This window comes from Dunckerocampus dactyliophorus, chromosome 2 (genome assembly GCF_027744805.1).
Source record: "Dunckerocampus dactyliophorus isolate RoL2022-P2 chromosome 2, RoL_Ddac_1.1, whole genome shotgun sequence".
Taxonomy (NCBI): Eukaryota; Metazoa; Chordata; class Actinopteri; order Syngnathiformes; family Syngnathidae; genus Dunckerocampus; species Dunckerocampus dactyliophorus.
In genome coordinates, this window is record NC_072820.1 from 28441087 (window position 1) to 28460545 (window position 19459).

General features: G+C 42.8%; 1 protein-coding gene across 19 annotated transcripts in view; it reads right to left on the reverse strand.

The window, feature by feature from the left end:
• LOC129174227 (calcium/calmodulin-dependent protein kinase type II subunit gamma-like) overlaps positions 1 to 15422 on the reverse strand; it is a 103067-nt gene extending 87645 nt beyond the window's left edge. For all 19 annotated transcript variants that reach the window (XM_054766143.1, XM_054766051.1, XM_054766043.1 and 16 more), the window contains exons 1-2: positions 15153 to 15422; positions 12592 to 12686 (exon numbers count right to left, since the gene is read on the reverse strand). In XM_054766143.1, coding sequence (XP_054622118.1) covers positions 12592 to 12686; positions 15153 to 15217 — 160 coding nt within the window. In that variant the 5' untranslated portion in view covers positions 15218 to 15422. The remainder of the gene's footprint in view (positions 1 to 12591; positions 12687 to 15152) is intronic.
• Positions 15423 to 19459: the final 4037 nt, after the last annotated feature.

Here is a 19459-nt window from a genome sequence, read left to right on the forward strand (position 1 = left end):
ACAAACAGGAAATCTACCAGTGTTACATGGAATGACAAAAATCGAATTATATAAGATTAAACACGTACTATTCACAACTATTTACGGAGCAGTGTAGCAAAGCAAGATGGAAAGCAGCATGTGCAAGGAGGCGTTAGCTGACAAAAAATGAGGCGGAATGAGAAGAATTGTTTGGCACACTACTACTACTACTACCCCCATTCTGCTGAGTCTACAAAAGTTGCATGGTTCAGATGGTAGAGTGCTTTCTCGCAATCCAGAGATTGCTGGTTCAATTCTAGTGTTGTATAAGTCATGTTGTATAAAATTATATAGTGGCCAGAGTGACTGACTGATTGTGGCGCTGATGCGCTGCGGGCAAGTGTGTGGTGAGGCAAGTCGCGAGCCGGCTAGTAGCTAGCCGGTGTGGTGTGGCAAGGTGTCAATCCGGCAGTAACGTAGTTCGATCGGTGTAACAATGTTAATAACAATAACAATGTCACTGTAGCTTGGTTAATATGCATGTCACATTATATGTAAATGGGGCATTGGTGATGCTTGTTGAAGTGTTTTCAGAAGGGTTTAATTGGCGGAATAAGTGTTTCCCATTACATGCATTCTTAGCTGCGTATTTTTAGCTGCTTTTATATCTTTAGAACACAAAGAAAAGAGAAAGGACGCATTCATGTGTCACATAAGGATTGTAGATTACGGGCAAAATTCCCCCAAAAAGTGCAGTTTTCTTTTAATTCACAATATTGAGAAAAACATTTTATTTTATAAAAAATAAAATCTGAATATTATGAGGAAAAAATAGGGCTGTCAAATGAAAGACTTTAATCAAATGAATCAGTTTTCAAATTAGTCATTATTAATCATCATTTGCCACTATGTATGAAATGTGCCAATTTTGCTGTATTTTATGAACAGAAAGATGCATGACAGGACAGAATTATATATTTGTATGTATTAACAGCTCTTAATGAACTGAAAATTTAAATTAAGCTAAAAGCACACGTCTGAAAATCAATTTACTGAACACCAGTCTCTAATAGTAGCATAAAATTTGAATTACACTGTAACCACGTTATGAGCCATGAAGTGTTGCGTTCAAAGACACCACATAATTTAAATTGGACTCGCATGTTTTGAGTGTAGACATATTTTCTAGGATTTCTGAGCATACCTAAATTTTACTTCCGCAGTATGTGTTACTTTAGTCAGAGATAAGAATATCCACTTACGGTTTTTCTTTGTCTTTCTGTTTATTTAGACCACACTTACTTGGAGATACATATATGGTGTTGGAATTAATCTACTGTTTATGTGTTCAGGTCACAATAAAGTATTAAAGATAGGCAGACTCTGACTGCCGTAATAGCAGAGAGATGTGGCTAGATGCACATGCGTTAATGACGCAAAACATTTTCACGCAATTAATTGAATTAGTTTTTGACAGCCCTAGAAAAAAAAAAATACAATTTCAACAGGATTTTTGTTTGTTTTCTTAATTACCACGATGATGATGATGATGCAATGTCAGACATTGCATGTGAATGCTGAAAAGCTGAAGCAAAACTGAAATGCTTTGAAAAAGTATGAAAATCAAAATATATAGACTAAATATAAGCGCTGTTTGGAAGCTGAAGCTGGACTGAAATGGTGTGGAAATATGCTATAACGTAGAATGAAAGTAAGAGTACAACACTGGCGTTGAACTGGCAACCTCTGCATTAGAAACCAAGCACTCCACTGCTTGAGCCATATAACATCTGTAGACTCAGCAGAATGGGGGTAGGAATGGGAGCGGCACACAATCTGCCCATTTATTTTCCAATGGGAAAGTTATATAGATCTATCCATCTTCTTCCGCTTATCCAAGGTTAGGTCACGGGGGCAGCAGCCTAAGCAGGGAAGCACAGACTTCCCTCTCCCCAGTTACTTTGTCCAGCTCCTCCTGGCGGATCCCGAGGCGTTCCCAGGCCAGTTTGGAGACATAGTCTGCCCAACGTGTCCTGGGTCTTCCCCGATGCCTCCTACTGGTCGGATGTGCCCTGAGCACCTGCCCAGGGAGGCGTCTGAGAGGCATCCTGACCAGATGCCTGAGCTACCTCATCTGGCTCCTCTCAATGCGGCGGAGCAGTGGTTCTACCCTGAGTTTCTCCCAGATGACAGTGCTTCTCACCTTATGTCTAAGGGAGAGCCCAGCCACCCTACGAAGAAAACTCATTTCAGCAACTTCTACCCGCGGTCTTGTCCTTTCAGTCACTACCCAAAGTTCTCACTGTCGCTGCCAACATGAGCGTTGACATCCCCCAGCAGAACAAGGGAATCCCCCGTGGGAGCACTCTCCAGTACTCCCTCTAAGGTAACGCTATATAGTAAAGCTGCTGCTACTGCTGCTGTTTTTGTTTTGGAGTTTGGAAAAGTTAATGTGTTGTAGGAGTTCGTTTCTATGTTGCTATGTGAAATAAATGCACCCAGGAAGGAAGTTCCGGTCATGCTTGAAACTTAAAAGGACAAAAATAGAGCAAAATGCTATCATGAATGTGGCTGTTATTGTTACAGCATTATATAAACCCATAAAACCGTATTGGAGGTTTTTGGATGTGTTTTAATAGCGGTCTTTGTAGGTGGCATAGGTGTGTCCCATTACATGCAGTAATGAGCAGTCTGTTTTTGTCCGTTTTTATATCTTTAGAACACACAGAAAAGAGAAAGACGTGTGTTCATGTCTCACCTAAGGATTATGGAGTACGTTTACATGCAGTCAAATAACCCTATCATAACCGGAATATTAATATAATAACCCGGTTGCACATGGCCATGTAAAAACTAATAACACTTTTGAAAAAACAGAATATGTTCATTTTCCGTTTTAAAAACCCGAATATTACCTTTGGGTTACTCCTTTTCTAACCCGAAAATCGTGTCATGTATACGCCTATCAGGATATCCCGATCACATGGAACATTACTTTGTGTTCTGCGCATTTTCTATTCGAAAGGGATCTTGTGTCTTTGGCAGGAAGTACTTGTAAACATTACGACAAGGAAAACCCCACATTTTTGGAGTGAGGGGGAAACAAGCCACCTCACTAGTGCGGTAAAACAGTGGTCCCCAACCCCCGGGCCGTGGGTCATTTGGTACCACAGAAAGAAAAAATAATTTCCATTATTTTATATTTTGTTTTATTTTGAAAAGTGGCCGGATTCTCTCTGTTACATTCGTCTCACTTGACGCATGTCCATTGTGCGTGTGCTAACTTTATCTCATGCTGCACATGCAGTTACGCAAAGCAGGGTTTTTACGAACACATCTTCCGAGGGGCTCTGGGAATATAGCATGGATATGGACACAGCTCTGGCTCCATTTCCTATTTCTTCATGTTCTCGCCTTCAATTAATGAAGAAAGTGAGACAATAGTGTCAAGTACTGGTGATGGGTCAATAACCATCATTATCCCCCATGCTGGTGGTGTTGTTTTTGGATACAGGAAGTTGAAGCGGAAATGATGCGCATTGCTTCATGACGTTTACCGTGCGTCGGAACATTTTCCGTGCAGGTTTTTATTATTATTAATATTTTTATTAATATTTTATTAATATTGACCTTAACCTGAATATTGACTGCATTTAAACGTAGTCATGGATGATGGGCAAAATTCCCTTCAAAAAGTGCAGTTTTCCTTTTAGATCCAACAGTGCAAAATGTAAATTCTCGCCATTTTTCAGCTGGTCTTAACATTTTAATCAGGAGTGCTCTAGAGGAGCATTTTACTTACTACACAATCGGTATAAATGAATCATTGGTTACATAAATAACATATAATTGACATGAGTATCTCTCCCTGAATGTTCTGAACTCCTGTAAAACCATCCTTTTTTAATATAAAATTATTATTCTTTTAAAATAACAACTTGTAGAGCGCTTGTATTGGATCCCTGCGCCTAATGCTGTGGCTTCCGAATGTGTGTAAATATGATCCCCTGTGGTGGTCTTCTGTACACACTCAAAAGCTACCGCCTAAATAACTGCAGGCAGGAAGATCCTACAGCAACATAGAGAAAAAAAAAAAGGAAAAAAAAAACGCACTCCTCTTTCCTTCCCTTCGCCTTGCTGCCCCCCTTTCCATCTCCTCAGATTACTGCAGTGTTTACCAGAGCTTTGAGAGACTTAGCCACCAGGCCACGCGTGAGGTCACACTTGCTCCATCAGGCTAAAAAAAAAAAAAAAAAAAAAAAAAAAACACAACAAAAAAAAAAAACAGCCAAATCCTAGCGGGCAAGCTGCCTGCTCATGCAGCGCCTGCCTGGGAGGGAGTCAGTCAGTGAGCGTACATGTTGTGTTTGCTGTGCATGTAGGTGCATGTCATTGCACACCAATTTGCTCTACTGCACTGTTCTACTCTCACTCTGTGTATTTTCCCTCCTTTCTTTCACTCTATTCTGTCTACTTCTGTTCCACATCACCTTGCTGTCCCCACTAGGGCGAGTCAATGATCTGCCCCTTTGTAAGCCACTCTCCCTGGTCACGACATTAGGTGCACCTGCACTGTCAAATTCAAGTATGGAAAAGGCAGATAAATCAAAAACAGACCATATAGTCCAACCCAGTGTTTCCCCACAGGACGCCAATCTATTTGGGGTGGGAATCGACATGACTTTGTTGTCTATTATATTGGGTAATATTAGTGTAAGGTGACAATAGGGTGATATTTCATGTCTAGAGGGCTCAAATAATAACTACAACCCTATTTAGAAGGTTGCAAAAAGGTTTCCTATATTCTAACTACAAAAATATCCCACATACAAAAGAAATTCACTCATCACGGTTGGGTCTGGAACCAATCAACCACCATAAACAAGCTATTACTGTAACATTGTGTAGTTTTCCTTTATTGAGTAGCGATTCAAAATGCAAAAAGAAAAAAATCTCGGCAAAAATGTGGATTGAATGTGATTTAGCCTCAGGTATTCACACATCATCATGATCTCTTGATGGCAAAGGCAAAAAAGCTTTCTCTCTTTGAACACGGTGGCATTGAGAGCTGTACAAGCAAGGCCTCTCACGGCACGCCATTGCTCCTGAGGTTACATGCAGTAAGACAGTCATTTGAAACTTCTTCAAACATCCTCACTGTTATAGAACAAAAAAGTCAAGTGGGAGACCCAAAAAATGTCACCGGCCCTGAGCCGAAGGATCCCACTGGCTGTCCATCAAGACACGGGATCAGTCCAATAACCATCAGACGACATCTGCCAGAGAAGGGTTTTAACAACAAACATCTTCAAAGGCTCGTTCAACACCACACAATTACCCGTTTGGGAATTTGCAGGAGAGCAACACTGGCATCAAGCACGCTCAAACCAATTTTTCAGCTGATTAACTAGAATGATGGAGCTAGGCACGGGCTGGTATGATATTCTGAAGGTATGATAACCTTGGACAAAAATGTGTGCTATTGTTAATATCTTTATTGAAAAGAGAAAAAAAGTTAAGCAAAAAGTAATTTTTAAACCATATAATATAACGATGAAAGTGGAACATATGTATTTAAAATAAATAACAAAACAATAACTGAAGTTCTTCTAAATAAATAAAATGCAGTTCTCAGTGCAGTCTCTGGCTAATCCTGCAAATACTCAAGGCACAACACAATAGATATTTCCTGAGCAAAAAAAAAAAAAAGCCAAAAGCAAATAATGCAATCAAGTGACACAAGAAGGTCACAACATAAATATATTTTTTTAAACTCATAATGTTACTTTATTATTTCAGAGAGGCAGGTCACACTTATCCACAAACGTCCATTTCCGGGTCATGCAGTGCTGTACACTTAGCCTTTTCACTAGGAGCACAGGTGCTCCTAAATAAAAACATTTAGGAACACAGAAAAAAATTTAGGAGCAATGTGAAATTTCTTAAATTAAACAATATTATTATTAACACTCAAACAACATACATGTGCACTCATACATATAAACGTGCCATGACAAGGCCTACCTGTCCTTGGGTCTTCAGTCCACAAATATACTCCTGATCAAAATCTTAAGACCGGTTGAAAAATTGCTAGAATTTGCATTTTGCACATTCGGTGGTGATTCTCTCCTCCGTGAATCACCACCTTACCGTGGTGGAGGGGTTTGTGTGCCCGAGTGATCCTAGGAGCTATGTTGTCTGGGGCTATATGCCCCTGGTAGGGTCTCCCAAGGCAAACAGGTCAAGGTGACGTGCCAGACCAAGAGTGATTCAGAAGACCTTTATGAATAAACACATGAGGAGGGACCGCACCTCGCCCAGACGAGGGTTAACGGGGCCTCACCCTGGAGCCAAGCCTGGGGTAGGGGCTCGCAGGCGAGCGCCTGGGGTTCTCACCCGTGGGGCCCGGCCGGGCTCAGCCTGAACAAGCCACACAGAAACTCCCCCCCATAGACCCACCACCAACAGGGGCAAGCATAAGGGTCCGGTACATTGTGCTTTGGGTGGTGGTCGAGGGCGGGACCGTTCTTGTTAATCACTTAAAAAATGGGTTTGGGCATGCTTGATGCGAGTGTTTCCAGGAGGCTAGTGGGAACATTGCTCCAAGTGGTGAAGATGGCTTCACCAAGGGCATCAACTGTCTGGAACTGATGCCCATTTTTATAAACTTCCATTGTTATCCATCCCCAAATGTTCTCTATGGGATTGAAATGAGGGGAACATGCAGGATGGTCCAAAAGAGTGATGTTATTCTCCCTGAAGAAGTCCTTGGTCAAGCGAGCATTGTGAACTGCAGCGTTGTCCTGTTGAAAAACCCAGCTGTTACCACACAGACGAGGATGTCCGCTGCAACATCTGCACATAAGCCTCCGCCGTTTGACGACCCTGCACCACCTGAAGCTCCAGTGTTCCACTGAATGAAAAAGCACCCCAGATCATGATGGGCGCCCCTCCACTGTGCTGGGTAGAAAACATGTCAGGTGGGATCTCCTTGTCATGCCAGTAACGTTGGAAGCCATCTGGACCGTCAAGGTTACATTTTTTCTCATCAGAGAATAAAACTTTTTTCCACCTTTCAATGTCCCATGTTTGATGCTCCCTGGCAAAGTCTAAACGGCCAGTTTTGTGGCGTTGAAGGAGACGAGGTCTTTGAATTAGTTTTTTAAACCCTTTTCTCGCAGATGCCGTCTGATGGTTATTACCACCAGTAAGGGCCTTAATTTGGGTGGAAGACCGCCCTGTGTCTTGATGGACAGAAAATTGGATACTTTGGCTTAGCGCAGGTGTGATTTTTTTGGGTCAACCACTCGACTGTTTTATTCCATAATGTTCAAGATCTTTCAAAAAATGTAGAATGACTGATTTACTGCTCCCAACCTCAGAACCAATGGCACGCTGCGAGAGGCCTTGCTTTTGCAGCTCGACAATCCTCCACGTTCAAAAAGAAAAAGCTTCTTAGCTTTAGCCATCAGGAGGGCATGACAGTGTGAATGCCTGACAGAAAATGAAAAATCTGAGCAGATTTTGGCTTTTATAGCCTGTGGTCTTAAAGTTTTGATCAGCTGATAAACAGTCTATTTCAGTTTAATTGTTGTTTTCAATAAATTACTTTTTCAAAATACTTTTTGTCTCACTTCTCCTTTTTGCTTTTGCATATTGTAGCTCAACTTAAAACCTCATTAAGATCCAAATGTGCAAAATGAAAACTCTAGCAATTTTTCAACCAGTCTTAAGATTTTGATCAGGAGTGTATTCATATATAATACATACTGTAGATAGTCTGGCATATGACATGCCGCACGCACATGCACTAAGATACACATACAATCACATAACATGACATCACTTCAATTGCCATGCCAAGAACATTGTTGATATTAACCCAACTGACGACAATAATGTCCAGGGTTTACGCCACATGTAATGGATCATGGTGGGGCGCCACGGCTCGATAAGAACCACCACACCTTGGAATTTTTATTTTATTTTTTTCCGTGAAAACGTAAAGTAATACAGTGTATGAATGGACACGTGCTATATCAGGGGTGCCCATTACGGCGATCACAAAGGTAGTGTTGGTGGTGTGTCACTACATCATAACCGTCGCTTTGTAGATGTCATATGACATCAGTCAGCTGACATTAAGCACCCTTCTGATTCGCTCTTTCACTTCGAAAAAGTGGAGAACAGATGTTGGCAGCCACACACGGATAATGCAACTATCTACTATGGCTACTATCCGCTTTCTATGCCGCTTATCCTCTCGAGGGTCGCGGGTATGCTGGAGCCTATCCCAGCTCACGCTGGACTGGTCACCAGTCAATCGCCGGGCACATAAAGACAAACAAACAATCATTCACACTCACATTCATACCTATGGACAATTTAGAGTAGCCAATTAGCCTTAGTTTTTGGAATGAGAGAGGAAACGGGAGTACCCGGAAAAAACACACGCATGCACGGGGAGAACATAAACGCCACATAGAGATGCCCAACGGAGATTCAAACCCAGGTCTTCCCGATCTCCTGAATGTGTGGCCAACATGCAATCCACAAGGCCACCGTGCAGCCCCTATAATTTACATATTGACTACAATTAATTTGAAATAAAATATCTATCAAATATGATAAAAACGTTTCACTACACATTATTTTGAAAAACGTTCACCAGAATCACCTGTCTGCCTTGTTGGCACTTGGCAGATAAGGAGTGGAAGAAAAGGCAGAGAGAAAGGCATTTAAAGTTAATTAATGCATTTGTTGTTCAAGCCTGTGAAAATGACCCTAATGTGACATTAGTACCGGCAGTACATTTTTAAATATTAAAAAAAAAAATTCTTGCCACAGCGATGGAGCAGCGGCACAACGGCGGCAGTCCGCCTCCCATGCAGCACACCACCACGGCTTCAAAAAATCCTCGGGGAATATATTACCTGATGTCAGGTAATATATTTGCAATATTAATATTAATACCCTGCATTTATAAATATAGTGAGTTTCTAAACCAAAGCAATGTAATGTCATTCTGGCATGTGTATAAGTAGGCGATGTTCATTTTGATCTTGAGCAGCCTCCTCATCTCCACCTCGGAAATCATCACCTGCCTATCCAGGTTTGTTTTGTCACATAATGTAACTAGTTATATTACAGACAGCTGTCTCTGCAGGTGATGTGCCGCTTGGAGTGGTTGTGTTTCGTTAGACTGTCTTCTTTTTTTTTTTTTTTTTTTAACCTGCCTGATTCAGCCCTTTGCAATATTTACAGGACTTGAGGTTGTTCTCAAACTCTAGCCAAGAGAAGAGTTTAATCCAATCTGATTTAAACTTGTAAACTTTGCTAGCACTGTCGGTAACAGTAGTGCTAATGCTAGCTGTTGCCATCTCCGCTGGCTCGACACCGTCAGTTGTCCCAGATATCGCTCACCAATTTCCTCTTTGGTACCACATTGAAAATACGACTCGATTTTCATTTTTCACCAGATACAAGGTCAGTCATCTTTCCCGCAACGCTCCAGTATCCAACTGATAACAATTAGCTACATCAGTGAGTGCAGCGGAGACATCATTGCGCGTCAACACGAGAGTTCTATGTTTTGGATGTTGTCGATGTGAAAAAAGAAAAGTTGGAGCAGACTTGTAGATTTATATACAGATGCAAACATTTTACTCTAATTTGATTCACTCTGTATGGACTTATTTCAGGAGCAAAATGCGAATGTAAAGGTTGAACTCATACTCACACGTGTGCTCCCTTTTTGTTTTTTTCTCTCTACAATCTATTTCTAGGCGCATATGCGAGTGAAATGCTCGCACTGTGCAGCCCTGTCATGTGATTGATGTTAGCAACTGAGACGTTGTGACGAAGTGGTTATTGCTTGTTGTTCAGTGCAGAGTAAACGCTTTATACCACTCATCCTTTTCAATCATATCTCCACATTTAGCTACCCACCCTCGACGTGAGTAACATGTCGACCCACAAGAGTGCGGCCATACCGGTGCCTCTCAATGCTAATGCGGCAGCCAACAACGCCTGTGATATCTAAGCCCGACGTATGGCAACACAGTACACGCCTGTGGCTTCAACACATTGAAGACCAATTCCAACTGCGAGGAATAACACAGGATGTGACAGTACTGTATTTCCATGTAGTGGCCGCGATGGACCTCCATTTGCTCTCATATCGTAGAAACGGTATGACACAAAATTGTACTGTAGTTGTTTTGATACCATGACTTTTTCATACCATGGTATACCTTGAAATAGGGATGGGAAATAATTTTTACATACCGGTATAAATTCTTCCGATGATAAGAAAATGACTTATACCAGTATGAATAATAACTTAATACAGAATTTAAAAAGCAGAATTGATGACGTGTTTTTTCCTGCGACTGCGCGCTGCGGCGCACTGTATTGACACATTGGCCCCACCATGGTTCAGTGGTGGTGGAGAAAGCAGAGCAACTTTGAAGTCGTCCTGTCAAGTTTTTTTCCGGAGAAATACACAGGTGAAAACATTACAAGTGAGTTGAAAGAGTTTCTCCAGGAATGGGACTTAGATGAGAAGAAACAAGTGTGTGTAACTACTGACAGTGGATCTAATGTTGTGAAAGCAGCTGCCCTGTACAACTGGAATAGACTGGCTTGCTTTGGACACGCCCTACACCAGGGGTGCTCACACTTTTTCAACCTGCGAGCTAGTTGTGTTAAACTTTTGATCAGCTGATGAACAGCCTATTTCGCTTTAATGGTTGTTTGAGTACTCCAAAAAAAATTTTGTCCAACTCCCATTTCTTCTTTTTGCATTTTGAAGCTCTACTTAGAACCTCCTTAAGATCCAACAGTACAAAATCAACTGATCTTCAAATTTCCATCAAATTTCCAGGTGTCTATGTATGAAGAGTACAGTGAAACCTCGATTTTAAAAGGTTGGGCGAGAACGTAAATACACAAGAACTGAGTCCATTTTCCCATAGCGAATAATGTAAATCCAATGAATCTGTTCAAGACACCCAAAAATATAAACAAAAATACATAATAAAAGAATAATTACAATTTCACATCTAAGACCACAATGCTAAATCATTGTAAATGAGGAATGGATGGAACTTATTGTCGGGGCTGACTTCACCTTCTTCATCAAATTGCTGGCACTCGCAACTTTCTTTTCCCCAATGGTGGGTTATTTAGCAGTTGCACTCAAAAAAATGCACGGATGATGAGTCAGCAACGCATAGGGTGCTACACAGAGGCAAAATTTTCGCAAAAATTTGATGAAAACCAAATCATACAAAAAGTGAGGCGTACAGAAAGCAAGGTGTGACTGTATTTCTTTGGGGTCTCATCAAACCGTGCAGGTGTGCCTAATGGTGTGGCCCACACTTGGAGGAACAGTTGCTTTACGGGCCACACTGGAGGTCAGCGATGGAACAACAACAGCGGTGGCACACTCGCAGATGCATGCTATATTGGTGTTACTCTTAACGTGGGCACACACACACACACACACACACACACACACACACACACACACACACACACACACACACACAAATGCCATCAGACAACAACAGGGCAACAACGCGTATGGAATCTGTGGGGTCTTAGTGGTTGATGAGATACATTTAGCATAAGTGGATTAGCCTCAATCCCTCTTTTACAGCAAGACAAGAGAGGCTGCGAGGAAGAGGAGTGAAAGACAGATTTTCATCAGAACAAAGGCAGCTGTGTATATGTTAATGGTAACAAGGAGGCCTAATTAGGGGTGGGGAAGTAAAAAAAAAAAAAAAAAAGGAAGGCAATTAGGTTTGCCAAGCCAGCAGAGGCAGCCGCGTCATGGTTACAACATGGCAGCAGGCAGGCAAGGCGTGCGCACGTGGGCGTGGAGGACCTGCAAAGCCGGAGACGCGACGGCATATAAAATTCAGCCGAGAGAGATGCAGTGCTACACTGAGATGCCACGGCAACAATTACATTGATTCACATCCTGCCGGCTGCGGCGGTTTTATTTCACTCTCGCACAAGCGCCGCCCCTGCTCTCCTAGAAATCCCGATCAATCGGCGGCACACAGAGGATGCGTGCTGACATGGGCGAGGAGTTATTTAATGCCGCCACTAAAGAGGAGCATTATTAAAAGTATCAAAAGGCTGTTGATAACAAGCCCCACAAGGCTTAATGATTGAATCCAACGCCACCTCTGATAGTGGAATTACGCGTGCAGCAATGAAGCAAAATGCAAACACAAATGCTGCATAATTCATTTGTTTTACACCATACCTCCCCACAGCATTAGGTACACCTGCACAACCAACACTACTGTATGCTTCTACAAACATCTCCGTTTTTCAGAGGGATTCAATTCAAACACCATCACACTGCATTGGCTCTCAGTCTGTGCAGCTGTACCTAATGTTGTGGCTCCTTAGTATGGTGTCATTACATCACTGCATCATATTATATTTTGGGATTAAATAAAGCCAAAGTGCCTTAAACACACAAATTACATTCAATAAAAGAAGCATTTTCAGGGTCTTGTACTACATTTCAAGTGGGTGCACCAACCTTGAAGCTAATATCATTGTTTAAAAAAAATAATAAAAAAGCAGAGCGGTAACGTGTCAGTAGCATACCTCGTGCAGACAGCTTCTTGGTGTTTATGATTTTTGCGGCATATTCCTGTCCGGACGACTTCTTTACACATCTGCGCACCACTGAAAAAGCTCCCCTATGAAGAGAAGGCGACACTGTCAGCAATCACTTCCAGGCTATTCACATATGTAAACAAATAATAGATACACATGAAGCATGCAGACTAGTCTTTAAAGTAAACACATCACACTATAATAATTGGTGCACCATGTCTATGTTTCCATCGTCCTTTTTGTCATTATTACAATAAGAAATCCATTCAGTCTTTGAGTTTTTTTTCTATAATGATCACTCTGTGGCCACCAATCAACAGGCTGCATTGTGTCGAACACCACCCCTTCAGGTACCCTACTACAATGATAGCACCCAAACACAAGGACACCAAAGCGTGGTACGGATGAGCTATTTTAGCATCCTTCATTATATTCTGGGAGTGACCATCCTCTGTCCACCAATCAACAGGCTGTTGTGTGTTCAGCTCCGCCCTTTTGGTAGCCTATACAGTACAGTGACCCTGCCCCAATGGCAGGAATCCAATTAGGTATTTTAGCATCCTTCACAAAATTCTGGAAAGGATGATTCTCTGCTCACCACTCAACAAGTTACACTGTGTTTAACTCCGCCCCTAGGTACCCCACTACTGTGATGGTGGATGTAAAGAACGCAAAGAAGTGACACGGAAGGGACCATTCTCTGTCCACCAATCAACGGGAAGCAGTGTGGCTAGCTCTGCCCCTTTAGGTACCCTACTACGGTGATAGTACCCAAACACACTCCCAAAAGTGTATACGGATTAGCTTGTGTAGCATCCTTCACAACATTCTGGAAAGGACTATTTTCTGGCCACCAATCAACAGGGACCAGTGAGTCTAGCTCAACCCCATTTTACAGTGAGGATGCCAAAAAGTGGATGGTATTTTAGCATCCTCCACAACATTCGAGACTTCTCCGTCCACCAATCAGAGCACTATAGCTCCGCCCTTTAGGTACTCTTTCCACAAAGAGGGATGGTATGGAAAGTGGTATGGATGAGGTATCCTTGGTATCCTTCACAACTTGTGACTACAGAAAAAAATGAATGTGTAGTACTTGGTAGAAAAAAAGTAGTGTTGAACTGGACTGGACGGCCTGGTGGAAACATGTCCTAAGTAGCGACGGGTGGCCATGTACTAATATTTGACAGGAATGCACGACAATGTTCCCGAGGGAAGTACATTTGTGTTCCACAGCCACAGTCCAACGCAGCCTTGCTGGCTTTCATTGACACAAATCAGCCTGGATGCAACGCTGGATGGTGGAGGTCTTGGTGCAACAGTGGTGCTGCTGGTTGCAATTCTGAGTCACCAGCAACAACATCTTCACTCCTGAACAGAGGCTAGCGGCCCGTCGCCGACAGGAGAGCGCCCAGAGAACTCAGCTTCCCAGCAGCAGCAGCAGCAGCAGCAGCAGCACTGTGCTCTCGCTTTCAATTATTTAGCAGCAAATGAGAGCTGACGGGTGACAGAGGCCCAAGTTAAGACGACTTGACATTAATGACCAATGGCGCAAAGATGCATTAGCGACAAATAAAAAAAAAAAAAGAATAGAAGGGGGGTGCAGAAAGAGGCGCAAGTGGCCATGGGAATAGAATGTGAAGTGTGTGTGTGAGTGCAGTCATTGATTATTGTCAATTATTGCACATAGAGTGCATATCTTTATGAAGGCCACTCTTGCATGGCTGATGCCGAGTTTTTGGGAGGAATAAGATAGCTGAAAACGCCTTTGTCACATGACGACGATGAACACCAGCCAGCGGTTATGATGTCGTCATCAAAATACCGAGAAAACACGTCATCGCTTCGTAGTGACGCTAAAATGCTGGATTATTAGCTCGATGTAAAAGGGAAAAAAAGAGCCAGAATGCGGGTGGCTGAGGAGCGGTAGGCAGCAGCTGCTGTGCGGTGCAAACATGAATAAAAGCAGCCCGGACTGCATGACTTCCTCATTAGGTGGTCCAGGGCTATGTAACGATACTCAACACGGGAGCACAAATCATCTGCAGCTGCTCAGGAGGAGGAGGAGGAAAAAAGCAGCAGGTCGGCCTTAGGACGAGGGAGCCAGTGCGGAGCTGTCAAGAAGCTGAGGGCCGGGGAAATGTCACTGTGTCTCTGGAGGCCCCGGCTGACAGGCTCAGCACTCAACGCCGCGGAGGTGAGTGGATGTTGCCGGGTACCACCGTCACAGGGGTTTTTGTTAAAAAAAAAACAACAACCACCAAAGACAACAACGGAGTGGGCTAACTTGGCTACCATAAGCGTGGTAGCTCAGTAGCTGGTGGCCGAGCAAGAGCGCGCTCTCGCCCGCTACTGCGTGAGCGGCTAGCTGCCATTAGCTCTATATATTAGCCATCTTTGGCGGTCGCTCCGGGAGTCATCTCCGGCTAGCATTCGCCTGCTAGCCAGCCAGTCGAAGATAAAGTGAGATGAGGTTGTCGCGGGGGTGGGAGACAAGAAAAGTACGGTGCTTGTACTAATGTGTGCGTGTTTGTGTGTGCGCCGCTTACTTCCCGAGCTCCTCGTACAGCTGGTACTCGTCAGTGAACCGGGTAGACGTAGCGGTGGTCGCCATGGTTGGAGCGCCCGAGCCTCAGGATAGGACGACGACGGTGGTGGTGTTGGTGGCTGACTCTCGTTCGGGGGGTCCGAGAGGAGGGAAGCCTCCGACACAGCAGCAGCGAAGTGACAGGCAGGCAAGTCTGAAGACAAGGAGGAGAGCCGAGCGCACGGAGAGGGAGGAAGCCGGCAGGAGGAGGAGTGACGGTGGCGGCGCGTGTGAGTGTAGTAAAGGGGAGAAGTTATCGCGAGATTTGGCCCCGAGTAGACGTGAAGTCACTGAAAACAGTGTTTGCATGTACAGTACAGTATATTCATTCAAAATATGTACTGTATTATGAGCCATCATTTAGAAAATCAAAAGCAATTTATGGTGAAAACAAATGCTGTCACTAAAATAGTATTTGAATTTTTACCACTGAATACTGGATCATAAAATAATTTAGTAAAAATGCTTTAAAAAATTATATATATTATAAATATATACTAAGTGATTCATATTTTTTAATGTATATAAAAATATATATATTTAAACAAAATTTTGTAATTTATTAGTACCAACATTTTTCATCATTACATTATACATTTTTGCTATATTTTTCCCATTTTTGACGTTTTTTGTGTTGAATTTTATTTCTATGATGTGCAGCAGTATTTGTATGTACATACACTATGTATTTGTACAATTATTTCACACATGTATCATTTTAACCCACATACCACCAGCCGTGCAAGCTCCACAGTTTGAAAATCATGTCAATTATATTTACATGGTGAAACTTACCGCTTTAATGCCAAGATACGAGCGTCGATGACACAGCAATGATGTCATAGCTTTGCAGATGACTGCTCACAACCACTAGGGGGCAAATTTTCATGTTTTTTGGAGATGACTATGATATGCTGTGATGTATCAACCAGTGTTTCTGTGACATTTAAAACTACAATACAGCTTGCCTTTAAAAAAAGCACTATTTTCCATGCACTTGCTGCTGTGTCACACTTGACTGCAGTAGGGAGGCGAGTGGTAGCTTGTTGCATAAGTAAAATGCACATAGAAATAGAGAGAGACACACACACACACAGGATCAATATTGATTAATGCAGGTCTTGGTCTGAACACAGTTGGCCTTTCCGAGCCACTGATTTTGCCTATTGCATGTGTGTTAGTGTAGGGGTGTGGAGGGGGACTAGCACTAGCAAGCGATATAGCAAAGGCAATGTGTCAGGTGTCCAGCGAGGAGCATGCACCTCTGTTGTGCATTTGGAGTGCCTCGCTAAATGTTTAATGTGACGTGAGTGGGAGGCCATCACAGGCTGGGTTTAGGGTGGGGCTGGATGCTGCATTCCAGAAAAATAGACACTTTTGTAGTATTTGGGACTTGGGATTCTCTGACGTCACAGGAACAACGGCGACAATCCTGGGTAAATAACATGAAAATAATAAAATACAGCATAAACCATATTTACATTCACATGGATGTCAGAACAACTAAATATGTGCTTATTGCGGTCATGAGACATATTTTTTTGTTGAAAATTTCAAGCTCATAGTGGAATAGTTCCTATACTTTTCAGTAGTCACGAACGCAGCATTGGAGGTCTTCTGTTTGCCTGCTGAGCACTCACAATAAAGAAAAAGCAAAAATTACTACTTTCTGTTTGCATGCATCCTTAAACACAACCGGTGTGCAACATATCATCTCTACATTATTATTTTTTTGTTTAAAAATGCCAAAAAACATTGTATTTGTTATCAGGACATTTTACTTATAGTTAGTTATACTATCTTAACTTATCCATGTTTCACTTTTAAATGTGCCCCACAAGCTCAGAGTGGCATATTTCCTATACTTTCAAGCAGTCTTGAATGCGGCATCGGCGGTCCTCTTTCTGCCTGCTCAGCGCTCTGGTTGCACAGCAAAGAAAAAGAGCAAAAATGTTGCACCCTTTTTTCTGTCAGCGTGGGAACACAAAAGCCGCATGCAACACTGAAAAGTTCAAATATGATGAAGCCCTATCGCCATATCTGCATGTGCAGCTTGGCCAATGTGTGATGGAGAAAAAGAAGGCTAGTTTGTGTGTGTGTGTGTGTGTGTGTGTGTGAGAGAGAGAAGACAAAACGAGCTCCACAACAACGTAGGCTGCTGGCCTGCTCCTGCCCTCCTTTTCCTACGTGCTAACCCTGCCGCCTCTCCTCCTCTTCCTCCACCTCCTCAGCCTCCACACCAGTTACATAACGGCCAACTCCTCAGCCTTTGTTATCGCACGCCGACGGACCACACACTGCGGCTTGGCCGCTTGTCGAGCCACGGAGGAAGGAGGGGAAGAGGGAACGAGGGCACGGACGGGAAGGCCCGCAGAGGGAGGAGGAAGTGGGAAAAGAAAGCTTCACTTTTGGGTGAAGGAGCCAAAATGAGTATCATCATTATCATCATGGTGCACTCATGTTGTGTTTAAGCCCCCCCTCACCAAGGTAAGGTCATGCTTTTGTTTGGGATGAAACACGTTTACACGCAATTCAAGGGTTAAAAGAAGTTGGAAGAGTGTCAAAATGGGCACTCACTCACTGAGGCATTGAACCATAATAGAAGGTACAAAGAGATCAAGTGTCGAGACACTTTTTCTTTTAAAAAAACAAACAAAAAACAAGCTTAATTTATCATTTTCTAGTTCATTATAATCAAATATAATATTATTTTTAAAAAATATTTGTATTTCCTTTCTGCATTAAAATGTGCATAATACATAAAAATATATTAATACAAATAAAAAAATATATAAAAAACAAATATATTAAAAATATTGTGTGCAGACCTTTTATATTTTTAAAATTAAGTTCATTCTAATTAAATATAATGTATTATTATTTCATATTTAAACAAAACAAAAAATGTGTATTTGGGGGGAGGGGGGCACACAGTGGCTAGTGGTTAGCATTTTGTCCACATAGTCAGGAGATCTGGAAGTTATGGTTTCAAATTTCCGCTGGGCATCATTGTGTGGAGTTTGCATGTTCTCCCCATGCATGGTTTTCTCCGGGTACTCCAGCTTCCTCCCACATTTTAAAAACATGCATGTTATGTTAATTGGTGACTCTAAATTGGTATGAATGTGAGTGTGATTGGCTGGCTACCAGTCCAGGGTGTACTCTGCCCTTGCCCAAAGTCAGCTGGGATAGGCTCCAGCATACCCCCACGGCCCTAATGAGGATTAAGCGGCACAGAAAATGAATGAAGTGTACTTTACTTTTATTTTGATGGCCGGACGTACTGGACACAGGAAGTGTTACACCGAGTTTGTGTTGCTGAAGGGACCGGAAGGTCGGTTGAGTGTTAATTTTATTTTATTTTTTTTAATATACAGACAAAAGTATACATATACAACAAATGTGGAATCAATTTCAAGTAAATTTCCAGGATGAAAGAGTGCCACGACAGGCTGCTTTAAAACAGAAAGTGAAAGTTAAATTAGGAAATTGAAGTATAACAATATAAATGGTAAACAAGAAAATAAATGGAAAATGAAGACCATGTCTTGTCTTGTCTGAGGTTGAGAAGAAAGAAAGCTACATTGTGGAATCCTCCTTGCTGTCTGTTTGAAACCACTCATTTACAAAATATGACAAAATTGACGTTCTCGGTTCTCAGGATAGGGGTCGCACGGTGGTGGAATCTCCATTGGGCATCTCTGTGTGGAGTTTGAATGTTCTCCCGTGCGTGCGTGGGTTTTCTGCGGGTACTCCAGTTTCCTCCCACGTGCATGTTAGGTTTGTGTATATGTGTGCCCTGTGATTGACTGGCGACCAGTCCAGGGTGTACCCTGCCTCTCACCCGAAGTCAGTTGGGATAGGCTCCAGCATACCCGTGACCCTAGTGAGGATAAGCAGCACAGAAGATGGATGGATTGGCGCCACCAACCTCTACTCCCGGAGCACCCCCCACAGGATACCACAAGGGACATGGTCGCTTTTTCCAAGTCCACAAAGCACATGTAGACTGGTTGGGAAAACTCCCATGTACCCTCCAGTACCCTTGCAAGGGTGTAGAGCTGGTCCAGTGTTCCGCGGCTGACTAACGGTCGTACCCTTCTCTCCAGCACCCTGGAATAGACTTTCCCAGGGAGGCTGAGGAGTGTGATTCCCCCTGTAGTTCGAACACACCTTACGGTCACCATTCTTGAAAAGGGGGACCACCACCCTGGTCTGCTAATCCAGAGGTATTGTTCCTGACTTCCATGCAATGTCGAAGAGACGTAT